Below are 18,622 nucleotides of genomic sequence, written 5' to 3'. Positions count from 1 at the left end.
TCTTTGCTGATATTCGATCGCGAACACGCTTAACTCGGCCCAGTGACCCGAATAACCCGTGGTTTGCTTATGATTCAAGCGGTTTCCATCTTTCTCCTCTACTCTTCTCTTCTCTCATCTCTGTCAAGCCTGCGGGCGAGGAGGCACCGCTTTTCGTTTGCACCGCTCGTTATTTCGCACGGCTTGCTCGACGTCGACGAAGTTTGTGTCCCCTCTCTCTCTTTCTCTCTCTCTCTCTCTCTCTCTCTCTCTTTCTCTTTCTCTGTCTGTCTCTCTTTTTCCTTTTCTTTTTCTTTCTTTGGCTCTCTCACTCTTTGGGTTAGCAGCTCCCGTTAATTATACGAGCGTACATCTCGCTCGTTGCCGGGCCCCAGAAAAATGTCAGTAGGCCCTGGTTTCGACGACGAATCATTAATCACTACGATCATGCCAGTCGTCGAACCGATCTAATTATCCTCATTCTGAACCTCCCTCTTAATTTTTTTTATGTTTTATCTTAGTACTATTATATCATGCGATAGTTTGGTTCCGGTCGCCGATCGAACGAAATTTTAACGTTCAATATATATATATATATATATTATATAAATTATATATATATATATATATATATACGAGGTGTCCAAAATATATCAGAACAAAGTTATACAATATTATTTATTAAATTACAAATTTATTAAATTACTGAGATCAAATGGATTGAGAAAAAAGTTCACATTAACATTTGTGTTCAATAATGCTTTATTAACGCCTTTGAATTTCTATTTATGGGATCACACAAAAAATCCCATATGATTTATAAAAATATGATAGAAACGAAGGATGAACTTATGAGAGTGTATGAAAAATATATTTATCGTTATTTCTAATGTTAATTGAAATATTTGAATATTTTAATTTAGTCAATTATTAATTCGACGATTGAGGAAAAAGCCTGAATTCTTGTAGGAAGAAGGAATTTTCGAAGATTTTTTATAATTGGCACAATAAAATATAAATATCTTTTAAAAGGATATATGAAACATTTTTGGCCACATGTTTATATAAATATTTTTCATTCATTTGATCTCATTATAATACATAGTATAAATTTCGTTCTATACTTTTTGGACATCCTGTATATTCGTGCAATAGATATTTTTTCTACATTTCTTATGCAATCTGCATTTTATTATTCTTGTGCAATAGATACTTTTCCATTAGATATTTATTCGATCGGTATTTGCATTAATTAATGATATAATTATTTTGCAAAGATAAAAATGATCGATATTATGATATGCACATATGATAATATTTTTTGATCGGTTTGCAAATAATTAGACTTCTACGGTTGCGTAATTTGTATTACCTATTTGATATTTCATCATACGTATTAACTATTTATTTGGAATACTAGAGCAATATTTTTTTTCCTTTTTCTTTTATTCTTAAATACTGACTCAATAAATATCAGTCTTCTTTTTTTTTTTCTTATTTGATAGAAATTTTTATATTAATTGATATTGAAGAATTATGTACTTCACGTTTAAGATATGTTCATATATTAAAATATGTTGAATTAATTTGTTATAAATCATTTTATAAACGTAACGTATTTTTTTTTTATAAAAGACAATAAAAAGTAAAGAATTTATGAATATTTCATATCGATAAAATAAAGAAAATATTCATACTATAACAATTATTAAATAATTTTATATTTACATATATATATATATTATACATTCTTTATTATTTATTTAATAATAAATTTTAAATAAATAACATTCCATTGAAATTATGTTCGTCAGGTATTGTCGTGGCTTTGCAAGAAAGGGGAGGACGTATTGTCAAAACACGCACAGCACTCGGCGACAACGCTAACGGCAGCACGTCATCACGAGAGAGAATTCGAAAAGTTTTATTTTACGTCGATGGTGAGTACAATTTTGGTAAAATATTTCTGGCGAGAGATTCCAATCGTTCTGAGGGCTCGTTAATGGAAACGAAAGGTAGGATAAACCTTCGGGGGGGCCTTCGAAGTCACCCTTCTCCTCCTTCTCCTCTTTCTTTTCGTTCTCTCTCTTTCTCTCTCTCTCTCTCTCTCTCTCTCTCTCTCTCTAAGAGAGAGAAGACGAGATTTCACTTTTTTCACGTCCCATTGAGCCGCTCGTCACGCTTCGATACGAAAGAAATTTCGCTGCTGAGCGAGAAGCAATGATGAGAGGAAAGAAAAGAGATAAAGAGAGAAAGAAAGAGAAGGAGAAAGAAAGAAAGAGATTGCTTGCTTGCAATAACTTCGAAATAATAAAGGAATCCATTGTGTCGAAGAGAGCACCTTCCCCACCCCCGCCCCTTTGCCAAGAATCACGCTGAGTTTGAGGGACTTGTCCCTCTTGTCTTTTCTCTCCGTTAGCCGCAACCTCGAGAGAGAGAGAGAGAGAGAGAGAGAGAGAGAGAGAGAGTGAGAAAGGAGGAAAGAAGGAAAAAGAAAAAGAGAGAGAGAGAGAGAGAGAGTGATGAAAAAGGGACGATAAAAAAGGAAAGAAAAAAAAAAAGGGACTTTCGTTGTGCGACTTTAAAGAATCTTTTAAAGGATATTACGACCAACCTTTTTTTTTTTTAAGTGAGAGAGAGAGAGTCTTCCGAAAGAGGGAAAAAATGGATATAAAAAGAAAACAAAAAGGAAAGTTTGATAGATATTTAGAAATTAGAAGCCAACTTTTAGAATGTGTTTTTGATTTACAAGGGAGGGATATCGTTTTTCTTTTAATTGTAAATTTTAATTGTAAATTTTAATTGTAATTGTTATCTTGTAATTGTAAATTTTAAAGGGATGATATTAATTCTTTTAAAATTATGTTATATATGTTGCGAACGTAATAAATCGTTTCTACGTTATTGAGAATTTGCTTACCGAGTTATCGGCGTTACAGGAACACTATATTACCGACGTATCTAATACGGATTAGAACTCGGTCGGTAATAAGATTCTTTTCCTTTTCTTTTCTTATTTTCGTATTAGCTTTCTCTCTCTCTCTCTCTCTCTCTCTCCATTATTACAGGATATAATAAAATCTTTCCAATTTATGAATTATTCACGAGGTTTTTCCATATATTCTTATGGTTTTAATGGAAAAAATGTTTGGTCGTAAAACCGATCATCGATCGATTTCCGCTCGATCGGTAAGTCGATCGGGGAGAGATCGTTCGTGTGCTGCCATCTAAGAACTCTCGATTCAACTACTTACTAAACTCATCGGATAATATCGACTCTAAGAAAATTGAAACGAACGGTAGGAGTTATAGTAGTTACGTTAATGATAGCCATTATTTTGTCCCTGGCAAATCCAGGCTGTTTAATCGAGCCTCAATGGAATCTCATCGATCTTTTGTAATAGCTGCGATCGAATCGCAGCCATTAATTTAAAGAGTCCGATTCCGAGTGAAGTTCTGTAATTAGAGGCGTATACGTCGGAGAAACTCGTGGTAATCACGATAGAGAGTAGTCGATTAACGCGTTTCGGATCGCTAAGCGAAACTTGTTTCCTTCGTTGAATTACCAAAGTGAATACCAATGTCTCTTCTTATCAATCAATGGTACGACTCTGTGTCCGTTTCCTTTGTTCGATAAGATATCGGTAACGGTACGTACCGATATTCCCCAACTTATCGAACTTCTTTCTCTTTGATCGTATAACACTGACAATTAGTAAAAACTCATTGTAATGGATTTTTTTCTCTCTTCTTTTTTTTCTTTTTTTACAATCCTTTCTACTTCTAATTTTCAAATGGATGGATATCTTTTTTCTTTTTTGTATAACGTATCTTATCAATTAAATTCTGAGAAGAAATTTATGTATTTATATATGTACGTATATATAAGAGGCTAGATCTTTTTTTTTTTTTTTTTTTTTAATTTGTACGATCAATTATTTTGTATTATCAATGAAAATAAAATTATTATTATTCCGAACAATTAAATATAATAAGAAATTATTATCATCAATTCTTTTTAATCCTTAATACGATTAATGTAATATTGTAATAATAGAGTATAATATAGGTATAAATAATATTAAATGAGGTATGAAGAATTTATGTTTAAATCGCTTGGAAACTTTCTTATGTGCACGATTAAATGAATTTAATCGAAATATTTAATTATCGATGAAAATAAAATTATAATAGATATATAGAAGAAAAAGTATCTAACGATAATATCCAAGGAAACTTTTACAATTTCTTTAATTATTTTTTAAACAATAAATAATGCTAAGTAAAATATAAGAAAATCATATCGAAGTGATTTTTAAACATTTTTTTATTCACAAGAATAAATGAATTAAAATGAAATGTTTAATTGTCAATTAAAATGACGTTAAATTATAAAATCATATGAAAAAAAGAAAATAATTATTATTAAATTATAGGAAACTTTAATGATCTATATTTTTCCTTAAGAAATAGATTAACGATGTTACTCGATCTATATTATTCGATGAAATGCATGAGAAATTCATTTGAAAATTAGTTCAAAAATTTGACATATAATGCACACATACATATACATACACGCAAGAAATATATGCGAAAAGTTTGCTACAATAGAAACCGACATTCCATCGGGAATTTGTTTTTTTTCCTTTTCCTTTACCATATAATCGAACTTTCTCCTGTTATCCATGCTTTTGCTCGTCGAGTTCACACTGACGTTATGGTGAAACGTCGAGAGGAAGACGTTCGTTATAGAGAATCGATCGACATTTACTATCATAATAATGATCGGTGATTGAGATTATTTAAAAAGTTAACCGAGTGAACGGTACTTACTTTTATCCGATGAATTTTAATTAATCACGTTCGGTTCGCTTCGATTGAAGTCTTAACATTTTCATTTTTTTTCCTTCTTCATTTTCTTTTTTCTTTTCTTTTTTTTTTTTTTTCTTTTTTACATCTTTCCACTTTTCTTTTCCCATATTACAGCTCATTAAGTCAATTCATGATGTTATCATAATCGTTATCGATAATTTTATTACAACGATAAGCGATGTAAAATTATCTGCGTTGGAAATAATCTTTCTTTTTTTTGTTTTTTTTTTTTTTTTTCGGAATAATTACCCATACGATGTTTCCGCTAAACAATGTGTCTTATAATAGTTTTATTTAAATTCGCAAAAAAAATTTCACTCGTTCACTCGATCGTAATGACACATTGAAAAAAGGAGACACTTTTTTTCCGTTTCCTTTCCTTTCTTTTCTTTTCTTTTTTTTTCTTTTCTTTTTTCTGAAAACGTACGAGTAATGTACACGAGTACATCGTAGTAGTTAGGCATATACCTTGACCCAATTGCTATCTTTATTGAAAGAAGAGAAGTAATAGTAGTAGTAGTAGTAGTAGTAGTAGTAGTAGTAGTAGTAGTAGTAGTAGTAGAAGAAGATGAAGAAGAAGAAGGAGATAATGTGGAAAGTGATCGAATCCTTTAAAGTACAAAACGGTGTTGTTCGTCCATTTTTCTTTTTGCCTTGTCCTTTTTTCTTTCTTTGTTTTTCTTTCTTTTTTCTTTTTTTTTTTTTTTTTTTTTTTTTAACCAATCTCAGAAAATCGTCAAGGCTTCGTTACGCTCGAGAAGCCGAAATACTTTGTTACGTGTATTTAGTTACTTAAATGCGTTCCTCGTTCCGGTAACCCAATTATCCAGGACGAGTCCAAAATGGTAAGGAAATCACGTGTTGAATAAGAACGAGAAGGTGTCGTTTGACTTTATAGATGCCGAATAGCTGACGCGTTGGGATGACCGTAAAATCACGCACAGGAAATCACGCATTGCTTATGAAAGTCCATCGTACTTACGTACATATATATTACCATCGAACGAACTAACACACGGCGTACTTTTTTTTAAATCGACATATACCGATGGATGAAAAAAAAAAAAATAAATAAATAACAATTTAGAATTTTTATTTAGAAGAAAAAAAAATAGTTTATATCTGTTAATAGGTCAATTAAATAATATTAAATCAACGAAATATTCCATTTATCTATGAATACGATAAATAAGTATATAATATTAAATTGTCGATAGATAATCTTTTTTCTTCTTCTTTTTTTTTTTTTTTTTTTTCACTATCCATTGATAAAAACGGATAAATTAATAATATTTAATCTGTGACGTACGTGTATATTACGAATAATTTTTCAATCGTTGATGGATAATCTTAAAAAGGGTGAAGAGTGATGGGTTGATAAGGGTAAATAAATAAAAAAAAAAAAAGTCTGATTATCTCGAAACTTCCCGTCGTTGAGTTTAGTTCGTCTCTCCCTCTGTATCGTAAAATTTCGTAAGGCAAATGATTATTGCCAAATAACGAAAAGCAAACGATCCTTGATAAGGAAAAAAAAAAAAAGGAAAGAAAGAAAAAAGAAGAGAAGAAGGGAAAAAAAAGAAAAAAAAAAAAAAGATACATTACGCAAAATTTAGAAACTTTCGCTTTTGTTTATCTTAAGGAACATCGTATTAATAATATCCTTTAAAATAAGGATAACGAATAGACATGGTTACGTCCGGTTACGGCTGAGGTTTCCTCGATGCCATCTCGGCTTCGTGTTTGACGCGTGTCATGAATTATGATCGGGAAATCATTTCAAAATAGCGCTTGCAAAACTATGACGGGTCTCGTTCGACAAGAGATTGTTATGCTCGTTGACTCGATGCACATATATACATTAATATATATATATATACATACATGTTGATACTCGTATCATATGATGGTAGTGGTAGAAATAGTGGGTGGTGAAGGAGGGCAAGGGGTAAACATGGACACGACTTTCCATTATAATCGTTCGTTCGACGATAACTCGAAACAATGACGGATACGACCTTAATGCGCCTCTATACGAATTAAAATGATATAGATATCAATATTCGAAGTTTAAAGGACGATTAAGATTATTTGCAAGTTTTTTCTTTTGATATTTTCCTTAGAAAGATTAAGAATAGAAGTCAATTGATTTCTATTTGTTCTTATTTTTTTTTTTTTTTTTTTATGTCCATCTGTTTTCTTTTTTCTTTTCTTTTCTTTTCTTTTCTTTTCCTTTCTTCTCTTTTCCGTTCGAAAACTTTCGAACGACATTCATTTATTATTTTTTTTTCTTTTTTTTAACTCAGCTAAATTCGAAAAAAAGATGAAAGAAATTTGCCAGAATTTATCAATTCATCGAATGAACTTTACAAAATTTTATTTTAATTTTTGTTAAAAATTTGAACGAAAGGAGAAAAAAAAACAACGAAATGTTTTTCAGGAGACATCTTAAAAATTATTATATATATATATACATAAAAATAATTTTTAATATTTCAATTATTGATATGAGTGAAAATAATTGCAAGTGAATTTTCTGAACTATACAATCGGTCACACGGTATATAGAGCATATTATTCATGGTATGCGAAATGGCAGTTGTGCGAAGAAGAGTAGACTCATTTAGTAGACCCTATATTTTATTAGGCGCCTTCCCTTCCTGATGTCGTCTATCATAATGGGACTGTCCAGCCGCGTGAAAAGGCTTAATCGTCTAATCTCGCGATCCACCCCACGCATTACACCCACTTAACGCTCGATAGATTTATCCGGGCAAAAGGAAGATACCACCCTTCAACAAATGAAACATCTGTCGTATAGTTGAGAACATGTAACGCCTTCGATTAATCGAACATTGCGATCTCCAACGGAACAAATCAGAAACATGCTATTTCTAATCTCAATCGAAAAAAAAAAAATATATATATATTTATGTATATATAAACATTGTGTGTGTTTGTGTATGTCTGTGTGCATTTGTATATGTATAAATACTAACGTATATATGTTTCAATATTTTTAATAATTATAAAAAAAAAAAAGAACAAAAAAAGAAAAGAAGAAGTTAAAGAGAAAAAAATCTCCACAAACTGATTTTCACGTTACATCTTATCAGATTACATAGTAATCACATACAACTTACTTACTCATTAACTCCAATACTCTAATTGGTAAATTTGCACGGCTATAAAAGTTTCATGTGACCTTGAAGACTCGCTAAAATTTTTACGCAAGTCTTATGCATTATGTAACGCAGCCATTGGCATAAAGCCTCTTTCAAAATGAAAATATCTTCGACTAGGAGAGACAAGAAACCATAAAGTAATATAATCGTCAAGAAAAATCAATCGTGAAAGATGATCGAAGTAAACGACGATTTAAAAAATTCTTTCAACTGATAATCATTTATTTAAATAATGAATTATTCTATCTCAAATCTATTAAAATATTTAAATTAATTGTTCCATTTTCTTTTTAATTTTCTTCTTCTTCTTCTTCTTTTCCATTTTTTTTTTTCATTTTTATTTTCAAATCGTCTAATCTTAACTCGTAACATTTAACTCGTTAAGCTCGATTGCAAGCTCAAATATTGTCAAAATTAAAATTGAGAATTAAATTGCATTAGTTAAATCACTTTTTGAGTTCCCTATCCTTTCGTAGTTTTGATTAGCAACCTGTGCAATATTAAAAGGAATATAAAATTAAAGAGAAAGAGAGAAAGAAAAGGAAAGGAAAGGCAACGTCCGAGAGCGAAGGTCGTCTTAGGGACGACGAGCCTTCTAAACGATTGAACCTCCTTCCTGTTCCACTAACGAGTCTCCACCGGTAATAGTAGTTTTACGTTCTACTTCGAAGGAATCGATTAACCCACATATCTCGAAGCAAGATGCATCGAACCAGCTCGTCTTATCTCTCTCTCCCTCCCTCTCTTTCTCCCTCTCTCTCTCTCTCTCTCTCTCTCTTTCTTTCTCGTTTTCTGTCTGTGTCTATTTTTTATACACACACATGCATATATATACACATGCACCCACATACACCTAGGTACATATATAGGAAAACAAGCTTCAACATATATACATATATACATACATACATAGGTACATACGTACATAAGCATATACACGTGTACATGTGCATACATACACACGCACATGCACATGCACATGCACATAAATACATACATATTTTTCTTATACATCCTTTTTTCCCAACGCTTACATGCATCCTCTAACTTCAAAGCGACAATGCGTAATACTAATTCACATCCGTTTTCGTTCCACCTTCTTTTTAACTTACCCATCTCAATAACGTAACATCGGGCGTGAACATACATTAGATATTGCATGTACGATCGATCGTTTAAAATGAATAAGTTAAACTGTGCTATGGCTCGTTGTAGTTCCTTCACGATCACCTATTTATCGAGAACGATTGAGATCCCCGTTGAAAGAAAAGAAGAACAAAAAGAGAGAGAGAGAGAGAGAGAGAAAAGGAAAAAATAAAATTACAGTTCATTTAGATAAAACAGTGAGAAAGAGTAGGGGAAACTTGAACTTGTTCTAACGAGAAAAATTACGGTTGCATACTTATTTAATGGTTGTGTAAATCAATTTGTTTTTTCAATTTTTTTTTTTTTTATAAATATAATTTATATATGTATGTGTATAGATATATATATATATATATTTTTTAATATATGATCATAATACTAACATTAATATTCTTAACAATTAATTTTTTGATTAAAAAAATTGATGAAACATTTCGAAAATTTTGATATACGGTCGTGTGACTTTAAAGTTGTGCGAAATTGAGAGATTCTTAAATTAAATCTCCTTTACGAGCTAAAATCGATTTTTCAATATGAAAAAAGTTTCATAAAAAATTATCAAATACTCTTATTGTCGACAAATATTATCGTGGAAGGCAAAACAAATAAAGTTTTAATGAAAAAAGCTCAATCGCTTGTAGATTGAAATTCAGATTTATTTTCAGAACAATTCAATGGCGATACGTATGATCTCGTTAAATCATCTAATCGTCGATCATTTAATGATTCCTAAAGATAATTAATTTGGATAAATTGGAAACATTACGTAACGAATGAAATTAATGTTTGTTCGTATTTAAATAAATTCGATAGACAGACCATTCGATATTTTATGAAAAGAAATAAGTCCAATGAAAAATTATAAAATTTTATTACCTTTTGATATACGTGAATAATATCTTATTAAAACAAGGCAAAAGTATACTTTTAAATGAAAAAAAAAAAAAGAAAAAAAAAAGAAAAAAAGAAAAAAGAAGAACACTTAGGTCTACTTTGAAACGATATAAATTATCTCGTTATATACCTTAATGATGGTTCATTCGTAAAGATAGTTCATTTAGATAAATTAGAAACATTGCTACGAATAAAATTATCATTATTCCTTATTTATCAAATCTTTCGTTTACGTTTATAGTATACGTAAATAGAGTGTAATTTTTATTTATTATCCAATTAATCCATTGGGTCGATATTTTTCACGAGAATTATTAAATCGAAGCGGAAATAAATTTTTAATTGAAAAAAAAAAAAATGAAAAAAAAAGAAAAAAAATAAGAAAAGAATAAAAACCCGGTCATTTGAAAAATTGAAATTCAAATACATTTTGAGATCTACTTTGAGTCTACGTCAATTATCTCGTAATATCGTCTAATTATGAACACGTAAAGATATTTCTCATTCATATTAAATTGAAAAGATTTTAACGAATATAATAATGAATTATATCTGCAAGTACTTATTAAATTTTCCATTTGTCTTTATAATAAATCTTTTATAATTTACATTTATATTTCACATAAATACAATGTTATATATATTTATTAATCAATCAATCCCATTGTGCTATGATCAGAGTCGTATAAGAGGAGATTATAAAAGAAAAAAAAAACAAACAAAAAAACAAAAAAGAAGGAAGAAAATAGAAAGAATTCAAAAAAAATTAAAAAAAAAAAAAGAAAGAAAGAAAGAAAGAAATTTTTACCAAAGAAAAAATATGAACACTTTGAGATGACGTTAATGGTGTCGTTCAATCGGATCAGCAATGACGATAAGACGACGATAAGAGGACAGCGACAGGATATTTATCCGGTCGAGGTGTGTCCAAGATGGAATGTCATCTACCTGGGCGGACTTACCAACATAATACAAGCATTTAAGCATTTTGTAAAGGTGCCTTACGGTATCGACATACTTGATCTAAGGAATACATATGTTTAAAAAAAATCTTTATAAGCTAAGTCTGAGGACGCGCGCGCGTCCTGCATGAAAAATTAAGTGAGTTAGCCTCATGATTATATACATATGTATATATATATATATATCTATCCATATACATACATACATACATACATACATATATACATATATATATATATATATATACCTTCGTAAAACTATATCGATGATCGTATAAAACGCATGTACCTGCTTCGCTTAGAAATGAGTGGAAAATGTAACTGTACCTCCGAATCGTTTTCGGACGATGTCATTGTTTCTCAAACGAGTTCATACATCGATTTCTCGTAGATTCCGATTGTAAACTTCTTTTTTTTCAAACTTTTTTATAACTTTGTATTGATCCTTTAACATTGAAACCATTGATACCTAATCGTAGTTATCAAAGTCCTCGAGTATTCTTATTTCTTGACAATTTTATTGATATTATTATTATACGATGATTACAAATGCGACGATTTGAAAACATTGTATTTATATTTCTCTTTTTCTTTTTCTTTTTTTTTTTTTCATTATTTTTCTTCTTCATTTTTTATTTCCTTGCGAAATAAATTAATAATAATAATTATTAGATTGATTCTTTTTTTCTTCATTCGAATCAGAAATAATTTTTTCTTCTCCCCCTTTCTCTGTAATATTTTGTTTTTGTAAAAATTTATATATTTTTCTTAAGTCAATAACCATTAAACAAAAATCAAACATTGTTCCAATAAATAAATCGTTCCTTCACATTTATTATAGATATTATTAGAATTATTGATTAAACGAGGAATGATAATAAAAGAGAGAGAGAAAGAGAAAGAGAGAAAAAAAAAAGATTGATGGTATTTTTTTCCATCAATCAATCGTTAAATCGTCACTAACGTTGTAAAAATATGTTAAAAATTCGATCGTTAAAGTGTTATACTTGAGTTTTCTATACATCCGCGATAATGTTGGAAAAATAGGGGCTCGCGTTACGCTCTTTTACGCGCACTCTCTTCAACAAAATTGCTGACCTTCTAGCACGGATATTCTCCATTAACGAAATAAAAGTAAATATATATATATGCTCAAATTTAATAATTTATGATAATTAATTTTAATTAGTAATGTTAATTCATTTAAATGTATATAAATATATGTAGATATATATATATATATATATATATATATATGTGAGTGCGTGTGTAATTGTGTAAGTGTGTAAGTGTAAATTTGTTTAATGGATTCATTTAAATGGATTATAAACAATGAATTTAAAAATTTTCTTACGATTGTTAAATATTACGTCATATACTCTTTTGAGAAGGTTGATTAAACTCCAATCGTAATCGAATTGCCATGTAACGAATATGTAATTTATGTGTGTGTACACTTACAATGGCATAGTTTCGATGAAAGTGCCTTGTTATTCGTTTCTTAGCTCGCATGAGATTCTAAAGCTAATTCTAAGCACCTTATTAACCGATTAAGGTGCGCCGTCGACTTCTTTTTTTCAAATCATTATAAAACCTCCATAACATCATGTAACTTTCAAGTAATAGAAATGATCCTTCTTTCTTTCTTTCTTTTTTTCTTTCTTTCTTTCTTTCTTTCTTTTTTTTTTTTCTTTACCGATGAAATTAATTATAAATACATGATATAAATTATACCTCATTAATTAGCAAGCATTAATACTTCATATATGTAATATTATACTAAACTACTTAGTATAATTTATGTTACATTGTATAATAACTGTATAGTAAGTATAGATATATAACTTTGATATTTTGGGCAATGTTTTTACTCTTTTATTTTTTTTTTTTTCTTTTTTCATTTTTTACTTCGTCATAGTTATATCGCTATAACGTAGAAAATGGATTTCGATAGGAACGAATTTCTTTTTTTTTTCTTTTCTTTTTTTAAGTATCTGCAGTCATTAAGGAGATACAACTACTGTTTCCTTTTTGCTAATAACTCGCCCGTATACATACACGCATACGTTTTTCGATTTGCAAAGTTCGTATTATCTTCATTCGTATATTTCCCCATAAATATAATATGTGACCATGAGGAAATGATAAAATGGAATGACAATATTAAATTGCGTTCTATTTCACGATAAATTAGTCCATTTTTGTATATTTTTATACCGATGCGTTTCGCCGATATTCTTTTTTAATCATTTTTATATTTCATTACTGATGTACTTGATATTTTGTCGAATAAATAAATACGAGGGAACGAGGGATATATCGTGGATTGATTGAACTTGTAAAAAATTATAGATCTTATTTTTTTCTTTTTTTTCAACGATTAATTTTAACGAGATATAAAAGATTCGTCGAAGTTAAAAAAAAGAAAAAAAAAAAAAAGAAAAGGAAAAGAAATATCCTTCCTCAAGTTCGACAAATAGTATTAAGTTTATTATACAAGATCAGATTAATATATTAAAGTAAAAATATAATTAACGATGGACAATTCTCGTGACAATAATAAGATCAGATTCCGTTCGACAGTTCTCGTTGGCTGACCTTGAAATACCTCCAAGCTTCTCACATTCTTGCGGTCGTATCACTCCCATGATCGATTCAAGGGCAGGACGAGTTTGAAGCCTGTCCTGTGTAAGTTCTTTTCTATCTCTCTCTCTCTCTTTCAGTCTTTCTCTTTCTCTCTTTCTAGATATATATATATATATATATATATATATATATATGTATATGTAATTTTTTTTTAATTCGAACACGTGAGAATAAAATATATGTCCATGAACAGTAGGTCGATACAATCGATCGTATAATCACAAAGAAAAACTTGTTAAATGTAACGGTAACGTTTATCTATAATTACAACTGCTGAAACAATTACGTCATTCGATTATTAGAGCATCTAATACATTACATTATATTATGGTATTTATAGAGGGTGAGACAGACAGACAGAGACAGAGAGAGAGAGAGAGAGAGAGAGAGAGAGAGAGAGAGAGAGAGAGAAAATCGTAGATAAGAATAGTAGATAAGAAGAAAAGTTTTTATAAACAAAAAAATTTTTTTTATATTATTTAAATTTTACTAAAAAAAAAAATATATATATATATATGTATATTCAATTTTGACATTAATATTATTATCAGTAATTACGCACTTTTTACTTAACTATTTTATATATATGAAAATTCGTAAAATTATTATTGGAACACGCCTGAATCTAAAGGTATCGTGAGATAATCTAAGAAAAGTACATGACTATGTCGTTAAAGGTATCATCACGTATACGAAATTATACGTCTACGTTGAAAAATATTGACCTGCCTTATCAATATCCCTCGTAGTACTATAATTTCGTTTGGAGCGAAGCAAATAGATGGTTTTTCGCGAAACGTTTAATTTAGAGAACAGAGGTTCCATTCGTCTCGTTCAACTTCTCGATATGTTCTCTTTTATCATCCTTTGAAAATCTTTGGGAAAATTTGTCCTGATATATGTGTGTGTTCGTATGCATGTACACGTATGTATATGTCTAGTTTTTTCAATTATATATGTGCAATTGTATGGAATGAAGTTGTTTATTTTTGCTTTTATTTATTTAGTTTTTTTCCTTTTAACAGATTTGACTGAATAAGAAAAAAATTTTAAATATTCCTTTAAATTAATTCTTCTTTATTCATTTAAATTACTATCCGTTTTTTTTGGAATCGATTATGTTACTCAATAATATCTTATCATTTTTCCCTTTCCATCCTTTCATCCTATTTTCAATACTACAATATGAATAAAAATTAATTCAAATAAATTCTAATAAATAAATAATTGATTGTTTCCAAAAGAGAAAAAGTTTGAAAGAACGAAATCGGATAGAAAAAGAAACAATGATATAAAAACTTAGTCAGTTTTATTTGTTATTTAAATTTTGCCACAGGCAATACTCACCCCCTCATCTCTCTCTCTCTCTCTCCCTCTCTCTCTCTTTCTTTTTTTTTCTCTGTGTGTGTGTATTTGTCAAACAAATATTTCAATTCATAATACCAACTCGTAAAGTTTGAATAGGGCGATAGAAGGGTTGCACAGTCCCAAGAGTTTTATCGTGAAAATCACATGGTAGAACGAACGAGCCATGTTGTGCAATTAATAAAATCGAACTCGCACGTGCGCGAACGACGATCCGAGAGGAGGGAAAATGTAGACAGAGAGAAGTGGCACGTGCAAAAATCAATTGAACGTGTCGTCGTACGTTCTAGTGCACAGAGAAAACGACTCGGTGAGCTTTTGTCCTCAAGTTCGTAAAACTCAATACGTTGATCGAATTCTACGATTCGAATTCCCTTCTAAACGCTAAAAAGATTTGAAACTTTGAAAAATCAAATATTTCAAATAATTTACAATATTAACAAATTATTAATGTCGAAATTATTTTTTAATTATGTTTTGTGTTTAAGTAAACAAAATTAGAATTTTTTTATTGAAAATTTCAGATTATTTATTGGCCTAACTCAATACTAATATTGTTCTTATAATAATACAATGTAAAATCTTATATTAAATTATATATATATATACATATTGTTTATTGTTTATAATTAGATGGAAAATAATGATAATCTCGAAATTATTTATTTGCCAAATCATTATTTTCCCTAGACAATTAATAATTATTTTATCTAATTATTCAAAATTTAATATATACCAAATATAATATAAGTATTATATTTACAATTAGTATGATACAATTTAGATCAATATAAGTTGTACCATTAATTCGACATCATTTGATCTTATCAATTTCATTGGAAATGGTTTCAACAAAATGAATTTTTATATTGAAAATTGCATTTACCGTTTAATTCGAAAAAAAAAAAAAAAGATAAACATAATTCTACATCGATAGGATATTAGATTTATTTTTTCTTCTTTCTTTTTTTCTTTTTTCTATTTGATTATAAAATTACCGCAGAGTGGATGTGGTATTCTCGTAAAAAGTATACATCAATAATAATTCAATAGCAACGTAAACGCGAAGTGGATTATTATCGACGATGTAAACATTCTTTCGCTTTCTTTTTTTCTGTTTGTCTTTTTTTCTTTTTTTGCTTTTCTTTTCTTTTCTTTTCTCCGGATATGAAAAACCACGGAAACTGTAGAAAAGAAAATCATGTGTTCGGGATTTTATCGTCGTAGTTCGCACGAAACCAAACCAGTCCCATTAACCAAGCATGCGAAAGACTTTCCTGCTTGTTCTTTTCGGAACTTTCGATCGATTATCTTTAACCATCTTGATACTTTGACTCCTTGATACATCGACATCGTGAGATAGGTCATTGACAAAAACATGAATCTTAAGAAATATTACGTAAAATTGTATTAAATATTGTCGATATTTAAATTCACATAAAAATTTTTTACTATTTTAATAATCTCTAAGATTGTATCGTTTCATCTTCTCTCTCGTATCTTTCAATTCTCTCTCTCTCTCTCTCTCTCTCTCTCTCTCTCTTTTATTTTATTTTAATTTATTTAATTAATTAATTAATTTATTCTAACAGATATTTATTTTAACATTGTTCTCGTATCATGAATTTATTTTATTATCATGGAATTAAATTACCTTTGAGATAATCGACGTCTCCGTTCCTTCGTAACGTTTTATAATTTTCTGTAAAAAAAGAAAAAGAAAGAATTAAAAGCAAATAACAATACAGAAGAATTCGTAGTCATTAAAAATAAATCATCAAAAATAAAACGTTACAAGTATTTCAAATATCTATGCGAAGGGTAAAAGAAAGAGAAAAGGAAAATGAGAAAAAAGAAGAAGAAGAAGAAGAAGAAGAAGAAGAAGAAGAAGAAGACGAAGACGATGAAGACGATGAAGGAGGAAAAAGAAGAAGAAGAAGAAGAGAAAATTTTAAGAACGTTCTTAAAGGAAGTTTTAGCGAGCTCGAATGTCGGTCATTCCCACGATATTTAATGATAAAAAAAAAAAAAAAACAAAACAAAACAAAACGAAAAAGAAAAAAATCTCTAGAAAGATCGTTAAGGATCGTTACAAATTACAAAATCCCTCCGACAATTTCCTACGATCTTAAAAAAGGAGAAAAAAAAACAAAATGAAAAAAAAAAGAAATCAGAGAGAGAGAGAGAGAGAGAGAGAGAGAGAACGAGAAAAGAAAAGAGAAACGAGAGAAAAAAAAGAAAAGAAAAAAGGAAAAACACAAATCTTAACTTGTTCTCGATTACGATTACGATTGATCGATTACTGCTAATTTTTGCGGCAGTGCATATTACTCCCGCGTGCAACTGCACGCCTTTTCCACTCGGTTTCCGAAAGGAAAAGGCATTCCAGGGCTCAAAGTGCCGGCTCGTTCGCTGATTGGAGAACGTAGACGACGACGACGACGACGACGACGACGAGGACGACGAGGACGACGACGACAAGAAAGAGAAAGAGAGAGAGAGAGAGAGAGAGAGAGAGAGAGAGAACGATGGAGTCTCGGGCGTTTACGTGAACGGTCACTTACATACAGCAGACGGGAATAGTTAGTATAGTGTGTGTTTATGTGAGATAGAGAAAGATAGACAGAAGGAAAGAGAAGGAGGGAAAGAGAGAGAGAGGGAAAGAGTGAAAGAGAGAGGGAGAGACGGCTCTCCTTCTCAGCGAGAGCAAGGTTCGAACTCGAAGCGTGGCATATGCGAGAGAGAGAATCGAACCGGTGAGAGTTTAGAGCCGAACGCGGACTAGTGCGCTTCGAATGGAATTGAACGTTTGCGCACGAGCGCAAACGTTAGCGCGAGCGTTCGCACATAAAAAAAAGAAAAAAACCCCCACACATAAAGCATACATATGAAAAGTGAATACGGGTAGATTGATTTGATAAGAAAAAAGAAAAAAAAAATTATACATTGTAATACAAATAATATATAGTAATATTAGTGTGTTACAGTAGTACTATTATTGTTATAGTAATACTACTATAATCATAATAGTACTCTATATATATATATATACATAAGTGTGAAAACGTTTGTGTGTTCCTATTTTTCCCTATGGTGTGCTTGTGTATACATATGATTGTGTATCTCTCTGTGTCTGTTTTGTGTATATCCTGTATATGTATGTATGTATGTATGCTGTTGTCTGTCTACTGCTGTGTGTGTGTGTGTGTGTATGTGTGTGTGTGTATAGAGTGTGCACGCGTTAGTCGAACGTCGGGATTAGGAGCCGTCGCAGTAGGCCAACGGCGCTCGATGCCTTTGCGTCCCTTTTTCTGAGTCGTTCGTGTGTCCGACCTACCGTAAGCCTCGAATCGAACGTTTCGTTATTGTTTTATGGTTTTTTTTTTTTTTTAATTTTTTTATTTCTTTATTTTCTTTTATTGTGTTGTTTCTTTTTTCCTTTTTTACTCTTCCTCTCACCCTCCCTCTCTCTCTCTCTCTCTCCCTCTCTCTCTCTCCTTCTATCTCTCTTACTCACTCGGCTTGCTCGATCGATCGATAAGGATACGGCGTGCTATCTTGCAATTTTCTTTT

At 30.2% G+C, this 18,622-nt stretch overlaps 1 protein-coding gene across 2 annotated transcripts in view; it reads left to right on the top strand.

Moving 5' to 3' along the window:
* Positions 1 to 18,622, top strand: part of LOC124956711 — a 338,980-nt gene that overhangs the window by 278,099 nt on the left and 42,259 nt on the right. For both annotated transcript variants that reach the window (XM_047512882.1, XM_047512883.1), the window contains exon 13: positions 1,794 to 1,919. In XM_047512882.1, the coding sequence (XP_047368838.1) occupies positions 1,794 to 1,919 (126 nt within the window). The remainder of the gene's footprint in view (positions 1 to 1,793; positions 1,920 to 18,622) is intronic.

The sequence above is a fragment of the Vespa velutina genome, chromosome 23 (genome assembly GCF_912470025.1).
Source record: "Vespa velutina chromosome 23, iVesVel2.1, whole genome shotgun sequence".
NCBI classification, from domain to species: Eukaryota; Metazoa; Arthropoda; class Insecta; order Hymenoptera; family Vespidae; genus Vespa; species Vespa velutina.
The sequence above is the reverse complement of the archived record's forward strand: the minus strand, read 5'-3'. Positions and strand labels throughout refer to the sequence as shown.